Here is a 19,274-nt window from a genome sequence, read left to right on the forward strand (position 1 = left end):
ACAACTTGCACATCGACGTCATGTGATGTCATGAATAATGTGCTATAAATCAGGCCACGTTTTCTGAAAATCGTGGGCAGAAATCGTGTTTAAAATCATGTGAACATAAAGGAATCTGTAAAAAAAATCTATGAGTAATATAGAAACATAAAGGACTCATGAAAAAAATAACCTGAACATAAAATACATCATTTAAAAAATAATAATAATAAATGAGTAAAAGAAGCGTGTACAAAAAAAAAAAATCACTTTTGAACATAAATGTTCACATTCGAGAGTAATAGAATTTAATTCAGTTTTATTTGTATAGTGCTTTTAATAATAGACATCGTCCCCAAACAGCTTTACAGAGATAAATCGTTTACAAAAATATATTTTATCAGCACAAATCAGTCTCTTTAAGTTTATCCCTAATGAGTGAGCCAGTGGTGACTATAGCAAGGAAAAAACTACTTCCTGAAAAGGTAAGAGGAAGAAATCTTTAAAGGAACCAGACTCCAAAATTCATTATAGTTCCATCATTGTTGACTTTATCAACTGTTCCTAAATAAACCTTTGAGTTGAGTGTAAAACTGGCCATTGCAGACCTAAGACATTGTAGAATCATTTTGAAAACCTGGAAAAGCATCAGGTCGAAATAATCATGTAAACATAAATAAATAAATGTTTTTTACATGGGCATAAATTGTAAAAATAAATTATACAAATATGAGCAAATAATGTTTCAAAATTACCTAAGCAAATAAATCATATAATAAGATGTTAGCGGATTTTCACAAAATATATATATATATCAATCAAAAAAAAAAAAAAAAAAATATATATATATATATATATATATATATATATATATATATATATATATATATATATATATATATATACAGAGAGAGAGAGAGAGAGAGAGAGAGAGAATCACACATGAATTGAAACAAATAAATCATGTTAAATGCCAGAGTACACAAATTTATGATTTTTCATTTTGCATTTATTTTTATTTTTTCAACACTAATCATTTACATTAGTGTTAAAAGCATTAATCATGTTTTTGTGAAAAGAAATAATGAATAATGTTAGTTATAAGTCAGAATAAATGAAGTGAAAATGAATGGATCATGCAAAACTCTGTCAAAATAAATGTATTTTATTAGAGTCACACATGAAAAGCAATGAATCGTGGGAGCGGGAAAAAAGTAATGAAAACTAAACAAAGCCACACGCTCTTTTCGCACTGCAATATGGGAAAAAAAGGAATGTGTGAAACAAAAAGTGACATGTCTAATACTTACATGTGTATATTTCATATTTTACATCTGAATCATGTGAGGTGTGTGACTTTCTGTGGAGGGGGATGTGTTTCAGAGCGAGGAGAACGAGGTGATGACTGAGAAATGAGAGAGCGGTGACATGAAAACGGCGTGGAGGAGTTCAAACAGAGAGAGTCGGAAATGTGTGAGCGGAGCAGAACGAGAAAATTGAAACGATGTAGAGGGAAAAAAATAGAAAAAGGTTTCTGTTTTGGGTCAGATGCAGGAAATAGAGTGTGAGGAAAAAAGTTGAAGTGCGTGTGTGTGTGTGTGTGTGTGTTTCTGATTCCAAGACTTGTCTCGAATGGTCTCGAAGTTTGGATCCTGATAGCAATACTGCACTGTAATAATAAAGGTAGTGTAGCAGGACCTGGTCTTTAGTTGTTTGCTCTGGTGTTCATGTGGATTATTTGTGAAGGGTGCACTATATCCACACGTGGCTCAGTTTTTTCACACTCAGCGTGCTTCCACATAAAATCCGTAAAGATTTGCACTTCCTAAAAATAGCTTGTGCCAAATGAAGTTTTTGTTTTCTTTGTAGTGTTAAATCTCACTTAGATACTGTACATTTATACTCAAAAACTGGCAACAGATAGATAGATAGATAGATAGATAGATAGATAGATAGATAGATAGATAGATAGATAGATAGATAGATAGATAGATAGATAGATAGATAGATAGATAGAAGTTTCCATCAGTGAACAATTATCAGTTGATAAAATCAACAATGATAGAATTATAATAAATTAACTTTCCACCAGATGAAGATGGGTTCTCTTTTGGTTCTTCTCGAGGTTTCTTCCTCATACTATCTAAGAAAGATTTTTCCTATTGTCACCTCTGGCTCACTTATTAGGAATAAATACATGTATACATTTCATAACCTGCTTATCTCTGTAAAGCTGCAGACAATGTCCATTGTTAAAAGTGCGATTTGAATTGATTTGAATTGAATATTTGTAATATATTAATTTCTGTAAAGATGCTTTGGCTTAATGTCCTTTGTTGAAAATGCTATAAAAATTTAAACTGAATTGAATACACGACTAACTATTAAACCTACTATAAAAATAAGTGTAATCAATAAGCATATTAGCATAGACCTAGCATTCTTATTTGCAAAATCACATTATTTTTATCACGAAGATGCCCTTTCAATCTGTGATGGATTTGTGCTCGTGTGTTGAGGAGGGAAAGCAATTTTTCCTTCCTCCATCACACATGAAACAGATCTCACACACCTCCAGATGAAGCGCTTAACACCTGGGGCTGCTCAGGCATTTGTTTCGGAAAGATATTAAAGCAATTCTGAAAAAGTTATGATGTCTGATCATATATGCAGAGATTTTTTTCTCATTTTATGCAACTCATCCAGAAGTGTGTTTTTCAGAAACGCAGCCGCACCTGCCTCAGATATCGAGTCAGCGCTAGCATGTTAGCACCTTTGACTGTGTGGTTCTCATGCATATTCAGTCAGGGAAGAGAATCTACACACCGCAGTCGATTATTTATTGCTTCATTCCTATGACAGGTGAGGAAGGATTTGAGATTGAGATATGAGCAAGGTGTTAGAAGATCTGAGCTCTACTACCACTTTGGCACTACTTATTACCAAGTATTTTTACTTTTTTTTTTTTCTGCTTTGTTAAATCTTTGATTTTGAATCACAGTTTGAGGCTGAACACTTAGCTCTTGACTGCATGCTGATTGTCAGAGCAACCTTAAGTTCTGGTAGCTGGAATGAATCAGACAGGACCACCTGCAATGACACAGGACCTATCGAGTACTAATGCACCCTGATTTATTTATCCTAGCCATATTTTGGTGCCACGACATTAGAAAGCTTTTACAGGAAAACCTTGCAAAAGGGTTTCTCGTGTTTCCTGTGGTGTGCGGTTGTTCGGCATTGTCTATGAATAGAAAGAAAGGCGAGGTTGAGAATCTACTTTTATTCATAGATACTCAGAGATGTCTCTCTTGGGGTTAAAAAAGCCCACAACATAATTATGTTCTCATCACATTCCTGAGAAAAGTGGTCCTTGTTCCTGGAGACTTTTCTTTTCGGAAAAGTTCCAGTTACAAAGCGCTAACACTGGAATTTCCTTCCATTAATGTGAAATAAACATCCTGATATTCTGATTTAAAACTTGTCCAAATATTACTACATAAACAATAATGTATACAGAGTGATAGAAGAGTATCTGCAAGAGTGAAAGGGAACGTGTATAGGACTGTGTATGGATTAGAGACAGTGCATTGAGTAAAAGACAGGAGGTGAAGCTGGAGGTAGCAGAGCTGAAGATGCTGAGATTTTCATTGGGAGTGACGACGATGGACAGGATTAGAAATGAGTTTATTAGAGAAACCGTGCAGGTGTAGGACGTTTTCGAGACACGGTGAGAGAGGTGAGATTGTAATGGTTTGGTCATGTGCAGAGGAGGGACATGGGGTATATGAAGCGGTAGAAGAATGCTGAGGATTGAGCCTCCAGGGCAGAAGGAAAAGATGGAGGGCAAGCAGGAGGGTTATGGATATGGTGAGGAAAGAGATGCAGGTGGTTGGTTTGAAAGGGGCAGATGTAGAGGACAGGGGTCTCCACAGCAGCTCATCCATCTCCATACAACCCTAAAAGGAGCAGCTGAAAGAAGCATCAGACTTTTCCAGCCATATGTGATTCTTCCTCAAACTGTTACCACAAAGTTAAAGGCTGAAGCACAGCCAGCACCATGAAGAAATGCTTTACATGGGTTGAAACCAAACACTATTGAACACCTTTGGGAAGGATGTGAACACTGAATGCACCCCAGGCCTCCTCATCTCACTGACATCAGTACCTGACTTTACTAACACACCAGTGGCTGAATGAATCTCACACAAATCTCCACAAGGACACTCTAAAACCTAGTGAAACATCTCAGAAGAGTGGAGGTTATTATAACAGCAAATGGCGACTAATTGTGGAATGGGATGTTCAAAAATTACATTGGAATCTGATGGTCAGGTGTCCACAAAGTTATCTATATTTGTGTGTATATACTGGGTGTATAATCCACAGCTGAATTTATAGACAGAGCAGATGTAATAGAAATGAATACAAAATGGTAGAAAATCTGATAACCAGATTTAAGAATTCACGTGTACTGTTGTATAAATATTATTATCAAGAGGTTAGAAGTCGTTTCTGGTTTTGCTGAATCCTTGTTAATGTACTTCTGATTTATATAAAGAGGAGAGAAGCAGGAAGGAAAAATCCAGACTCGAAGCTGTACACATCCTCCTTAAAAGAACTTGTTGCGCTCCTGGAACGAATGCAACCTTTTATGCTTTTTATTGTATTATGCAATTTTAAGTCCGCCTTGAGCTGAGATTTTCCACAGAGAACCTCTTGATTTGCTGAGCATCGTGAAGAACATGCTGCTCTGACTGCCTTATTGAAAGTGTTCCTCCCACCCACTCCAAACCCATAGCCTCGGGCCTGCAAGAATCTCTCCACCATGACACTCGATACAGACAAGCACAAAAGCCACGCTCATTACACTAATTGAATCATGAGGAGGTGTGTTGGATTGGGGTTTTTTTTATGCATGTGCACGCGCACGCGTGCGTGCGTGCGTGTGTGTGTGTGTGTCGACTGGTTGGGTGTAAGATTAGGACCTGTGCCCACTGAAGAAAGCAGCAGCTAGAGCACTCAAACCTCTGCACTTGGCATGGAGCAGAGAAACCCATGCAAAGCAGATGGTGGGATTTTTTTTCTGTATTCTGCAAAGCTAATCAGGTGCTAAATATGAGCTCGTCTTCTCTATTTAGCGAACCACTAAGCTGGTGTATGCAGAATCTGTCAGAGGAAAGAAAAACTCTTCAATCTCGTCATCTGTCAGTAACGTTAATACAATTACTGTAACACTTTAACGCTACCTTCGCACCAGTGACAAAGTGACAAAATAAGCATTTATTCCAGACGTACATACATGCTCAGCTTCCAACAACTAGGGAGATCTTGCTATTCTCACTCAAGTATATAATTCAATATATATATATATATATATATACTTGAGTGAGAATAGCAAGATCTCCCTAGTTGTTGGAAGCTGAGCATGTATGTACGTCTGGAATAAATGCTTATTTTGTCACTTTGTCACTGGTGCGAAGGTAGCGTTAAAGTGTTACAGTAATTGTATTAACGTTACTGACAGATGACGAGATTGAAGAGTTTTTCTTTCCTCTGACAGATTCTGCATACACCAGCTTAGTGGTTCGCTTATATTCAAAGTATATAATTATATATATATATATATATATATATATATGTGTGTGTGTGTGTGTGTGTGTGTGTGTGTATATATATATATAATTCTTAGTGCACTTGCACTTTCTCATTTGCACATTGCACACACATTTCTATTGTTATACTTAATCAACAGCTCATGCACATTTTTCTGTACATTATTTTATGTGTACATATCGTGTACATATCATATTTTGACATGCTTTACCGTACATATACTTACATATTTATCTGCACTTGTCAATTTGCACAGTTGCTACTATTTGCACTTCTGGTAGATGCTTAACTGCATATTGTTGCTCTCTCACATGCAGGTTACATTGGTTTCTATGGAACAAACTACGCAATTTAATGGTATTTTCTTTGACCAAATGATGAAGGGTGTAGGAACAAAAATGTAACTCTTGTCGTCTGAAGGTGGTAGGTCAGTGGCATTGGACTCTGGATCGGAAGGTCATGAGTTCAAATCCAAGCACCACCAAGCTGCCACTGCTGAGTTGTAATCTGTTTAGTAACTGCTCAGTTGTACGTCGCTCTGGAGAACAGCATCTGCCAAATGCTGTGAATATGAATGTAAATCTGGGCAGTTTGTTTCGTTAAACATTCAGCTATGAGTCTTGTGAAACTTGCCATCTCAGTGGAGTTCAATAGAAACATTGGAGTCCATCCTGGATCTAGGGGCACAAGCACAGATTTAAAATTAGGGGCAATAATTGATCATTTTGACCTAAACAACCAAAGAAACTCAACCTTTCCTCTCACAAAATGTATATCATACTATGTTATTTTAAAATGCTTTCTAAAGTAATGGCACCCCAGATAATGACGGAATATGAAGAAATCTGTGACATGCACACTTTTTTCCCAGACCAGGATACATTTTACACACAGGATACATTTTAATCGGCAGTAAAAGTTTGGTAATTAATTATATAGATATGCTATTGCAAAAACTATCATCCATACAGTTTAGTATTAAAGGCTTCTAATATGTTTTGATTGCCTGAATGTTTGGACGCATTGCGAGAAAGCCAAGCGGAGAAAAAGCCGTGCATGAATTTTGTGCTGTTCAATGTTGTCATTGGCTCGCCTTATCATTCTAGCAGCTAATTTGTCGACTAAATTTACAAACAGTCTGGTCTGACAGATTGTCTTTCCGCCTGTGTCTTGTTTTGCTTAGTGTATAACGGCTACAAGAAAATTATGAGGTAGAGTTTATAAAGAAAGAAGCCGTTGGCAGGGAGAACAATGAACTTATGACGTCCGGGTGGGTGGACGTAGGCAAAAATTAGCTGTTTTTAAGCCAAAACAAAACGCCGGCAGGGTTGACTGACTGTAAGGAGAAGTAATATCTGGTGTCACGCACACTTATTCTATATCCAGATACCTCCCTAATGTGCTGTACGTCAAGTCTGTTATGCAAACCTATAATTTCTGAAAGTCAAGCAAGAAAGTGATTAATGCAAACAAAATGGCCTTAATTAGCTTTAAATAAACGTGTAGTCTGATCAGAAACGTGTTTAAGGCTTTACAGGTGCAGTTATGGCAGGTATGTATTGGTTTGTCATTTTTTTCCATGTTTTCACAAAACAAATCTTCACATTTAAAGCAAATTCCAGTCTTTAAACTGATGCCATGTTTATATTCATATTCGTAAATATACAAGGAGCTGTCAGTACTAGAGGTTTTAGGAAAGGTTACTGAGAACTATTATATACAGTAAATACAATAATTTCAAGTACTAATAAAGCAAAAAATGAAGAGTTTTCTATCAGAAGGAAAAATATTTACAACTAAATTATTATTAGTAGTAGTAGTATTTCTTTTAATTGGGAATTCTGTAAAACTGCTCCACAAACAAATAAATAAATAAATAAATAAATAAATAAATAAATAAATAAATAAATAACTGCCTTGCAGAATTTTACTGGATTTGAATATTACTATAAATATACATATACTTATTTTAATTAATTATTACAATATATTACTATTATTATATTGGATATTACTATTATAAATGATCATGAATTATCTATTCATGGATACTTAAAAATTACATATAATTACAGTCGCAAGTATAAAAAAATGTAAAAAATGTAAACATGTATTTTTGGAAGGGAGCAACATTATCTGCCAATATTATAAGACATTTGGTACAGCAGTTAATCCACCATGTCCCTAACCAGAATAAAGCAGTAACTAAACATGAATTAATATTTACATAAAAGTATATGTGAGATTCTTATATATTTACTATTTGGGTTTTTTTCACAACTTCACAATAATTGTTTTTGTGTCAAATTAATACTCATAATATTCTTATGTGAATATTTAAATTTTTAAAGATTCCTAATAGAAAGCAGCCGATACAACAGAAAATCTACTTTCAAACAATGCAGTGTAAATGTTTTATTAAAAGAAAATAAGTAAATAAATATAAATAAAATATAAATAAATAAATAAATAAATAAATAAATAAATAAATAAATAAATAAATACAATTAAGAAATTATTAAAAAAAAAAATATGGGAAAGAAATAAATTAGATTAAATTGTTTAGGGATTTCAAAAATGTTTTCAATTACTATTTTACGCTGAAAAGTTTTTGCATTTTTATTCGGAGCCGAATCGGACAGTTATTTAACAAAAATGATAATATCTATATTAGTAGAAAGATATTACAATACAGATGCCCACGATATGAAAAAAAAAAAAATTGTGATATAATTCATGATGATATTAATATTATGCATATTCTTATTGCCTAGCAGTAATTTTTTATTATTTTTTTACAAATAATATGAAACTGTATTTGTATAGCAGTTTAAAAAATCACAGTATTTGTAGGATGCAGTGTACAGATGCAGTGTGACGTTTTTCAGATTCTAAACATGACTATGGTAATGAAGTCTTCCTCAACTGCCACTACAACACTGCTTTTTTTATTTATGATGGAGAGAGTGAAAGGTGGAGAGTGAGAGTGAGAGAGAGAGAGAGAGAGAGAGAGAGAGAAAAAGAATCAATGATTTAATCCACTGGCTGCTTCAGTAGCATGTCCAGCCCCTCCTTTCTCTTTAACCTCTTTAATCTTTTTGTCTCTCTGCTTTGAAATTGGCCACCCAGCAGGTTTTAATAACTTTTTTATTTCTTACATCTCAGTGAAAGTGAAAAAAGTGTGACTGCTCTTTTTCATTGCATGGTCTTTAGGCTGAATGTTTAGGCAGAGCTGTTTGTCTTGTTAGACTCAATGGGCAGTTAGACAGCAGAGCCTAAAAGCCTCGGGGCCAAACTGTCTATAACAGCTGGTAAATAGTGTGTGTGTGTGTGTGTGTGTGTGTGTGTGTGTGTGTGTGTGTGTGTGTGTGTATGGGAGGGGGGCTTTAAATACCCTAATTCAGTTTCATTCTCTTATATAACAACACTTAGCTGTTGGACCTCATTTATCACACAGCTGTGTGTGATTTGGTTTTTATAGATCAAACTAAAAATCGTCAGGAAAGTGGTAGATGTTGGACTGCTGATTTGAAAGGTCACGACTTGACCCTCGGCTGTATTAATAAGAGTGTTTTTTTACTTGTCGCATGTACAGTGAAATTCTCACTGTTTCGAAGCTGGGTGCAGACATGATACAGCGGGCCTTACTCAGGGGCCCAAGTGAAGCAGTTTGGTGATCCCAGGGCTTGAACCCCCGACCTTCTGATCAGTAACTCGGGGCCTTAACCCAGGTTTTTACATATCTCGTGAAACCGGGAGAGAGCGCAGGGTCAGCCATGATACAGCACCCCTGGATCACAGAGGGTTAAGGGCCTTGCTCAAGGATCTATAGTGACAGCTTAGCAATACTGTGGCTTAAACCTCCAACCTTCAAATCAGTAGTCCAGAGCCTTAACCACTGTGCGACTACTTCCCAGATTTTCACATATCAGAGCGCAGGGTCAGCTATGATATTTGGCTCCAGGATCAGAGATGGTTAGGTGCCTTGCTCAAGGGCCCAACAGTGGCAGCTTGGCAGTGCTGGCTTTTGAACCCCTGATCTTATGATCAGAGTCATAACCACTGAACTACTACTGCCCCTGAGAGCCATTGTAGTAGACTATTGATATTAACCACAGTCCAAATCCATCCTCGAAGTTCTTTTGTTGCTCAGTAACTTTATGGATCTTTAGGCTGTTGATGTGGAATCATCCTGGACTGCACAGTATCTACAGAGAACTTCTTTCTAAAGTGGGATGTCTGGATAAATCAGGCCGATCCGAAAAAACTTTGATTAGTTTGTGTTTAAATACTCCTTCATGTTGTTTTGTGTCAGTGGGCAAATTGACTCGTCCGGTTTCACTGTTGATTACAAAGCCATTTTTGTTTAATGTTTACTCGGTTTTGGTGCTTGTTTTTGTTTCTCATTCTGCCGTTTTTTTATTTTTATTTGTATTTTTTTTGGCCGATTGCTGACCCATTGCCTGTTCTACATTGTTGATTTCGCCTGACCTTTTGGATTTATTTGTTCTAATCCAGCACTTGCATCCGCCTACACTCCTATTTTGTAAAATATAGCTTAATAGCTTAATAACTTTTTTTATTTTATTTTTTCAAAATATTTCATAATTATTTTTAGTATGCATTTCATTTCAAATAATTATTTTTTTTTTTGGGAGAAAACTTTTTCTCCCGAAACCTCTTCCATGTACGTGCTAGACATCGCAGGAAATATTTATCGTGTATTTCATTATCATTTAACAACAGCGCGAGGTGAAGCATTTGCAGGTACAAATGGAACAGGCTTTCATGCAGGGTACAACGGCGTGAATTCCTGCATCTCCTGCCTACGCTGTGATTCCAACAAAGTGTTTGTGACATTGGAATATCAGGAAACAGATGTTTGGAAGGAGTGCTTACAGAATCTGTAGCATCCTGCAGTCATGCTGAGACTGAAGCAGCAAGTACACCACAACAAACTTTCTGTGTGTGTGTGTGTGTGTGTGTGTGTGTGTGTGTGTGTGTGTGTGTGTGTGTGTGTGTATGTATACATACATAGACGTATACACACCCAGTGGAAACTGCATTTATTTTTTCATCCATTACATACAATACATCCACAAAAACATCTGGATAGATTCAGCATAGAAAGATTTGTCAGATTTAAATCATCCTAGGACAGCCTGCTTCACTTCATCATCAAGAAGGAACCATCACGACTGGGATCATCACTGACGGACGTACAGTCATCTTTAAAACATTTACACCATTCATTACTGCATGTCTCATCACCCTACTGTGCTTGAAGTCTTATGTAGATATATGCGTTTTATGTTTTACGCCTTCGTTTACAAGGAAATTCATCACCCTACGCTGTTTCACACACTGGCACTGTTGCCTGCCATCTTGACATGTGTAGCGCCTGTCAGTAATAGGACACACTAGTCACTTACTACTGTGTGTAGTATCACCACGCTGGCATCCATTTCTATTTTTATTTGTGAAATAAAAACTTGAACACCCCTTGAATATACAGTATATGTATATATATATATATATATATATATATATATATATATATATATATATATATATATATATATATATATATATATATACAGTGAGGAAAATAAGTATTTGAACACCCTGCTATTTTGCAAGTTCTCCCACTTAGAAATCATGGAGGGGTCTGAAATTGTCATCGTAGGTGCATGTCCACTGTGAGAGACATAATCTAAAAAAAAAATCCAGAAATCACAATGTATAATTTTTTAACTATTTATGATATGGTATGATACAGCTGCAAATAAGTATAAGGTATGATACAGCTGCAAATAAGTATTTGAGGACCTGAGAAAGTCAATGTTAATATTTGGTACAGTAGCCTTTGTTTGCAATTACAGAGGTCAAACGTTTCCTGTAGTTTTTCACCAGGTTTGCACACACTGCAGGAGGGATTTTGGCCCACTCCTCCACACAGATCTTCTCTAGATCAGTCAGGTTTCTGGCCTGTCGCTGAGAAACACGGAGTTTGAGCTTCCTCCAAAGATTCCCTATTGGGTTTAGGTCTGGAGACTGGCTAGGCCACGCCAGAACCTTGATATGCTTCTTACAGAGCCACTCCTTGGTTATCCTGGCTGTGTGCTTCGGGTCATTGTCATGCTGGAAGACCCAGCCTCGACCCATCTTCAATGCTCTAACTGAGGGAAGGAGGTTGTTCCCCAAAATCTCGCAATACATGGCCCCGGTCATCCTCTCCTTAATACAGTGCAGTCGCCCTGTCCCATGTGCAGAAAAACACCACCAAAGCATGATGCTACCACCCCCATGCTTCACAGTAGGGATGGTGTTCTTGGGATGGTACTCATCATTCTTCTTCCTCCAAACACGTTTAGTGGAATTATGACCCAAAAGTTCTATTTTGGTCTATATATATATATATATATATATATATATATATATATATATATATATATATATATATATATATATAAATTATAATTTATAATATACATTTTTTTATTTTATTAAAAATTCAATTAACGCACAATTAATGCATTTCTGTTTGACCATTTCTATTCAAAATATAAATACAGAAAGGAGGCAAAAATAAAATCTTGACGCAACAAACATTTATTCACGACTTTCTAAAGGATAAACGACATTCTAAATAATTCTTAAAGGAGCCACGTACCAAATTAAACAATTAAAACAACCACTAAAAAAAAAAATACATATAACTATAGAAACATGACATTTCAAAAGAAATTAATAATAAAATTATGATTTCCAGAGTGTAAAATAATGACATAAATTTCAAATAATTAATAGCAAAGGGAAAATTAAAAATATATTAAAAAATATATATTTAAAGCACATTTATAATAGATTAGGTTTTATTAAGTTGCGAATAATCACGGGTTAACTCATGACAATCATGCAATTAATCGCGAATAAATATTATAATTGATTGACAACCCTAATATTTATACATGTGTACATATATTAAGGGTGTAACAGGGCACAAAATTCACAGTTTTAGTAACAGTTTTCAACAGTTTACATTATCAAAACAATTTTAAACAAATTACCTGCTAGGTTAAATAATATATAAAATCGTATTTTAATATATGTATGTATATTTTAATAATAAAATAGAATAAATGAAGTTAATACAATACACTTTTTATTAGTGGCAACGCTAGCGCTATGAATTCTTTAGCATTTTTATGAATGAGTTTTATGTCCAGCTTCAAGAAAATCCTGACAATTCCGCATATCGAGAGAGTAAATGAATGAAGGATGGAAGGAATCAAGACATTTGTTTATATATACTTAAGTATACTGAAATAAGTAGAACAGTTAAGTAGAACATATCTTTAGAAAAGTAAATATTAAATTTAAAACACACACACAGAGACACACACACACACACACACACACACACACACACACACACACACCTGTATTACCCAAATAGGGTTTTTACAAATGTAATCTATTTAAGTAAAATTTTCCATTTATTTAATTTTATTTTATTTAATTCATGTTGATTTAATTAATTACTCAATGTAATCAATATGATAAAAAAGTGTATTGAATAATTTATTCTATTTTTATTTTTATAAAATATTATTTTATATATTATTTACCTAAGCAGGCATTTAATTAAAAATTGTTTTAAAAATGTAATTTGTTTAAATGTTGGTCACAAATGTTAATATATATGACATAAAAAATGCTGCACTTTCCAAGTTCAGCCGAAGGAGCTTTGAATCTCCTGTTAACTAGCTGACTTAAGATAAGATAAGATATACCTTTATTCGTCCCACAGTGGGGAAATTTCTTTGTTACAACAGCATGGGGAAAAAATGTATTAATTGACTTGTATTATACCAGAGGTAATGAATGTATAGTGACACCAAAAATCCCTCAGTCATGAAACGAGAGGAAACAGGGGAATGATTCTGCTCGTGTGGAGAGTGTCCAGTTACTTTAGAGCCTATAAAACAGAGGGAATATTTTTCTATTTATTTATATATTTATAGTTATTTATTTTGAATGTTTTAGGTTAAACACCTCAAAAGTCTGCACTTCAAACACTGTTTCATTACAGATTTATTATGGTGGTATACAGAGGCAACATGATGAGAAGAATAACAGGGTGTGTGTGTGTTATAACTGTTTAACACTAACCTTCAGTGTGGACTTCCAATAAACCCCTGAGTCCTCACTGAACCCCATGACTGATGCTGAAAGACTGTCTCAGCACTTTGGGGGTGATTGGTAGATGATGTTGATAGCAGCGTTCCATTATTTATTCACATCCTATCCCTGGCAGTCATCATTCAGGTAGTGACACAGAAGACGAGAACAATGGAAGCGCTGGATCTTCACTTCTGCTTGCTGACATTCGGCATTTTAGCTGTTCTGTGTTTGACCTAGAAATCTTTTTTTTTTTACCAGTTTTTGATGGAAGAGGGGGGGAGGGGGAGCGAGAGAGCGAGAAAGTGAGAGAGATAGAGAAAAGTGAGACAGAGGGAGCAAGAGAAAGAGAGAGAGAGAGAGAGAGAGAGAGAGAGAGAGCATCCTAGCTACAGCTTGGTAAGGAGAAATAATTGGATTCTTGTTCCTTATCTCGCTCAACACAAGTTGTCAGAATCCCTGCTGCCTTGGCACAGTCACGTTTCAGTCAAGCGGGAAGGATTTCTTAAGGTTTCTGATAGGTGACACAGCTTCAGATTGTATTTTCTCTCTCTCTCTCTCTCTCTCTCTCTCTCTCTCTCTCGTCTTTCTCTCTTGCCTCTATTTTCGGTCAGGGTATTTGCAGGGGGCGCTCGCTCACATGAACAGCCATTTTGGTGCAACAGTTTAGCAAGCTACCAAGGTCAAATTGGTCTTAAAATCGTGTGATTATAAAACCGTGGACGTTACCTTCTTTCTCTCAAAATCGGCACGCAACAAAGCATTATCTACACGCACTCTATTGAGCTAACGACACACAAAACACAGACTATGAGTTTAATACTAGCTCCAAAATGTGCTCAGAAAATGTATTTTCTTAATAGTCAAGTATTAATTGAGATGGTTTGGACATAATTGAGATGGTTTGGACATGGGACATGGAGTATATTAGTAGAAGAATGCTGAGGATGGAGCCACCAGGTAGGAGAAAAAGAGGAAGGCCAAGGAGGAGGTTTATGGATGTGGTGAGGGAAGACATGCAGGTAGTTGGGTTGAAAGAGGCAGATGTAGAGGACAGGGGGGTATGGAGACGGATGATCCGCTGTGGAGACCCCCAAACGGGAGAAGCCAAAAGAAGAAGACAAGTAATTCTAAGAATTAAAATCAGTCAGGAAACACGATAACTTTTGAGCCTGGGAAAATGAATGTGCCGCATTCTTAAATAACCAATGCAACATTTTCATTAAACACTTTTACATTAAGGCTGGAAGTCAACACCAGAATCACAGACTTAAGTAATATTTTTGTCCATGAATGTGTATTCAATTATTCCCAAAAGTCTCCTAATTTCATAGCTTTTCTCTCAGGTGTAAGAGAGACACCTGAGTGGAAGTTCAGGTGAAAGTTTTTATCCAATCAGGTTTCACCATCACATCACCTTTTTCCAGGTATGTATCTGCCATAAGCCTTTCACAGTCAGCACCTAATCAGATTGTGATTTGGCCTCGCTGAGGCTTTTAGCAGGCGTATAAAAACAGCATTTTCATGTCGTTTGATTGGATGGTCATTAGGGATCATAACCGGGATCTGTAGCAAACTGCACAAGCTGAAATATATTGGTGTGGATTTTATAGCTGCTTTTTCATTCCACAATGATTGACAGAGTAGACGAAATTGATTTGGGCGCAGATATACTTACAAAGGCATTTTCAGGACATGACCGACTTTTTAAAAAGAGCCGGACATTGTGAGGAAAGGTCAGGTACTTTATCTTTCCTGTAGAACATAAATACACAATTTGTGGAAGGAGACTTGCTGAATTGTCCTCATTGGGTTTCTTGATTTAGTAATGGCATTTATTCTTACTGTATGAGATTCCTGTCTGTGATGCAGCGCTCTGTTCTACTGTTTCTCTATAATATTGAATTCTATAGTCATAATGATGGTATTTAGGGGTGAACTGATTCTGGTAGAAGGCCCAGATGTGAAATGCTAGCACACAACTGCATTTCAGTGGTATATAGAGAGACATTTTTACAGAAAATCAGGGACCTAACAGACAGTAAGATTGAGTAATGAACGATTATGTGAATGATAGGAATTAATTCAACAGATCTATTTAAATAATCTTTCTGAAATATTGTAAATGTGCTTAAAAAAAAAAAATTATATAAATATATAATTCTTAAATAAATATAGCATTCTTAACTACTGTCTTTTATATACAGTGATGTTGAGAAACACATATGAAGGATGAATTACTTGTTTTCTTTTTTTTACATATGTACTATACATATTTACAGCAAAATGTTTTCTGTATATAATTTCTTGTTACATTTTTGCTTGCTTTCACTTGTCTTCCCAAATCTATGAACAGCAGCAGTGAACTGTAGCTGTGGGAAATGATGAGGTCCTATAGGGAGTGTCTGTGTGTGTCTGTGTGTGTCTGTGTGTCTGTCTTGTTCTTCTTTCAGTCTCCTCTTCCTCATTCCCACAGCTTCATGTCAGGGTCTTTAGAGCTGTTGATCATTAGGCCACGGTGGGTCGAGGAGGGATGTAATTATGGAGCCTGGCTCCTCTGTCAGTCTCTCTAATGCCGCCCTGAACTCATGTCTCTAATAGGAAGCTCCAAAGTAAACACCACACACACACACACACACACACACACACACACACACACACGCACACACACACACACACACACACACACTTCTTCAAGAGGACACAAAGGAAAACTGTCAGCAATGTTTGGTTATCAGTAAGTGGCTTTCTCAAAAAGAAAAATGTCCCCTCCAACACTAAATTAATGGAAATGCATTCTGTGAGTAAATCACTGAATTGCTAGACGTATAAATTGTACGTACCGTAATTGCTGTTCCCGGATGTCCATTTCCACGATAAATTGGCGAATACGTTTTTGCCGTTGTTGATGGACAGTGAGAAATGTGGACACGTAAACAAATCTTATTTCCTGATATGTAATTTGATATTTAGATGGAAAGAAAGCGAATGTCTCTGAATTGTAATGACATCTAAATGCTTATTGGATGAACGGTAAGTGCATTTGGGTGTATATTAATAATACAATCGTCGTCCAGGTTTGTCAGTTACGAGGTTGGTTAGAAGGGAAATGGCACAGTGTAGTGGATTACACGGATTTAAAGCGGTTATACAATTGTGAGAATTTTTTTTAGAAATGACTGTAAATGACTGTAAGATGCCATTTAAATTCTTGTGTTTTCTAAAAAAAAGAAAGCGTTTCCTGTCTAAAATATCAAATAAAAAACTAAATTAAAAACTAAAACAATTTGAAGGAATGATTCAACATGAATCAGGTCAAGTGGCTTTTACTGGAAGTTCAGTCTGACAAAGAAAATACATTCCTTGTTAGTTTTTTTATCAGAAAAGAAAGAAACGAAAGTAAATAAATGTGGGAAAGAGAATTTTATGCAGATATCATGAAGCTTAAAAAAAAATTGTGTGTGTGTGTGTGTGTGTGTGTAATAAAATAAAAATTGTTAATGTTTTTAAGCCAAATAGAGTACATTTTTAAATATATAAAGACAGAAAACCAACAGGAAAAATGCTTTGGTACCTCATTCATAATAGCAGGTTGGGTCTTGTGATTTAAGATTATTCTTTCCAACATGGAGATTTATACCCCTCAAACCCCTCACACCCTCACACCCACTGTTCACTCATTCTGATTCGAGCTTGTCGCTTAAAACCCTGTGGAAAAACTCTACACTCCTATCTAAAATGAAGCTTGAGCCCAGATCACTTATTTGCTCTTCTACCATACATGTAGAGCATGTAGGACGTTTTGGAGACAATGTGAGGGAGGTGAGATTGAGATGGTTTGGACATGTGCAGAGGAGGGACATGGGGTATATCAGTAGGAGAATGCTGAGGATGGAGACACCAGGAAAGAGGAAAAGAGGAAGGCCAAAGAGGAGGTTTATGGATGTGGTGAGGGAAGACATGCAGGTAGTTGGTTTAAAAGAGGCAGATGTAGAGGACAGGGGGAATGGAGAATGATGATCCGCTGTGGCGACCCCTAATGGGAGAAGCCGAAAGAAGAAGAAGAATTTGATGCTAAACAGCCCTGCGAGATTTCACCATGTAATTGTAATTTTCTGTTAATTTTACCTGAACTGATTGCTGGAATAAAATTAAAAGCAATAAAATCACATTTTAATGGGAATTTTTTTTTTATCCTAAATCTGACCAATCAGATATTCCTTTTTTTTTTCATTGTAATCAGATCAATAATAGCTGAATGTGGAATTCTTTTGAAAAGTGAACAAAATTCCTTGTACTGTTGTAATATATTTAAATAATTTATAATACTTGCTCTACATGCTCTACATGGACATTCCGTGACATTAAATGTAACTACAAGCAGATAGAAATATGATTTGTTGTTACTGCTGTGGTATACTGTAACTCCTGTGACGCCTGTGCATAGTTCTCCAGACCAGGATTTGATCACATGATATTTGACTACTTTTGTCTGTGTCTCTATATGTGTGTGTGTGTGTGTGTGTGTGTGTGTGTGTGTGTGTGTTACAGAAAAAGTGAGCAGTATGCTTTCTGCACTGATTGTCCCCTTCAAGTATATGAGTCCAGGTCCGAGCAGCACAGAAGATGAAGACACGCTAAGTAAGTACAAAAACATTGGCAATGTTAATTAGGGCCCGAGCACCAAAGGTGCGTAGGACTCTATTGTAATTGTGTCGTTTCTTTCTTCTTCTTCTTCTTCTTTTTTTTTAAATTGCTCGAAAACTCATGAAACTTTGCGTACACAGCGGAAAAAGTCGAAAGATTAGGTATGCTATGTTCCTCGAAAGTGGATGTGGCAGAACCGGCTCAGTAGCGCCACCTATACACATTCAACAGTATGTGGCTCGAGCTATGTTTCACGTACATGTCTGAAAATCGGTACACACATGTAACACACTAAGCCCTACAAAAAAGTCTCTTGGTACGAAATCCGACACCCAACAGGAAGTCGGGTATTTTTAATTGTATGAGACAATTTTTGGTCGATTTTGCCATTCGCACATGTCGTATTTTAACAAACTCCTCCTAGAGATTTGTTCAAATCGACACCAAATTTGGTACGCATAATTTAAAGGCCTTTGCGATGTTAAATTGCGAAGATCTAGAGTTTTCGTCGAAGGGCGTGTCCTTGGCGATCTGACAAATTCCGACGATTCGCCATGAAAACGGAAGTTGCTATAACTCGGACATACAATGTCCAATCTGCCCCAAACTTCACATGATTGATAAGACTCCTGATCTGACCAGATCTAAATTTCCATATTTAGTAATAGTCATAGTGCCACCTGCTGGCAACAGGAAGTTTCATGTTTTACTGTGCAATGAACTACTCCTAGAAGTTTAATGCCATCCCCTTATTTTTTTGGCCAGTCTTATCGTAAGACCTTTGAGCTAGTGAATTGTGAAGATCTTGAACGTTCATTAAAGTTTCAATGTCTCGCCATGGGAATAACAGT

At 36.1% G+C, this 19,274-nt stretch overlaps 1 protein-coding gene across 1 annotated transcript in view; it reads left to right on the forward strand.

Moving 5' to 3' along the window:
• adarb2 (adenosine deaminase RNA specific B2 (inactive)) overlaps positions 1-19,274 on the forward strand; it is a 238,513-nt gene that overhangs the window by 119,731 nt on the left and 99,508 nt on the right. Inside the window, exon 2 of the mRNA XM_046846163.1 lies at positions 18,328-18,417. Within this exon, the coding sequence (XP_046702119.1) occupies positions 18,328-18,417 (90 nt within the window). The remainder of the gene's footprint in view (positions 1-18,327; positions 18,418-19,274) is intronic.

This window comes from Silurus meridionalis, chromosome 4, assembly GCF_014805685.1.
Source record: "Silurus meridionalis isolate SWU-2019-XX chromosome 4, ASM1480568v1, whole genome shotgun sequence".
Lineage (NCBI taxonomy): Eukaryota > Metazoa > Chordata > Actinopteri > Siluriformes > Siluridae > Silurus > Silurus meridionalis.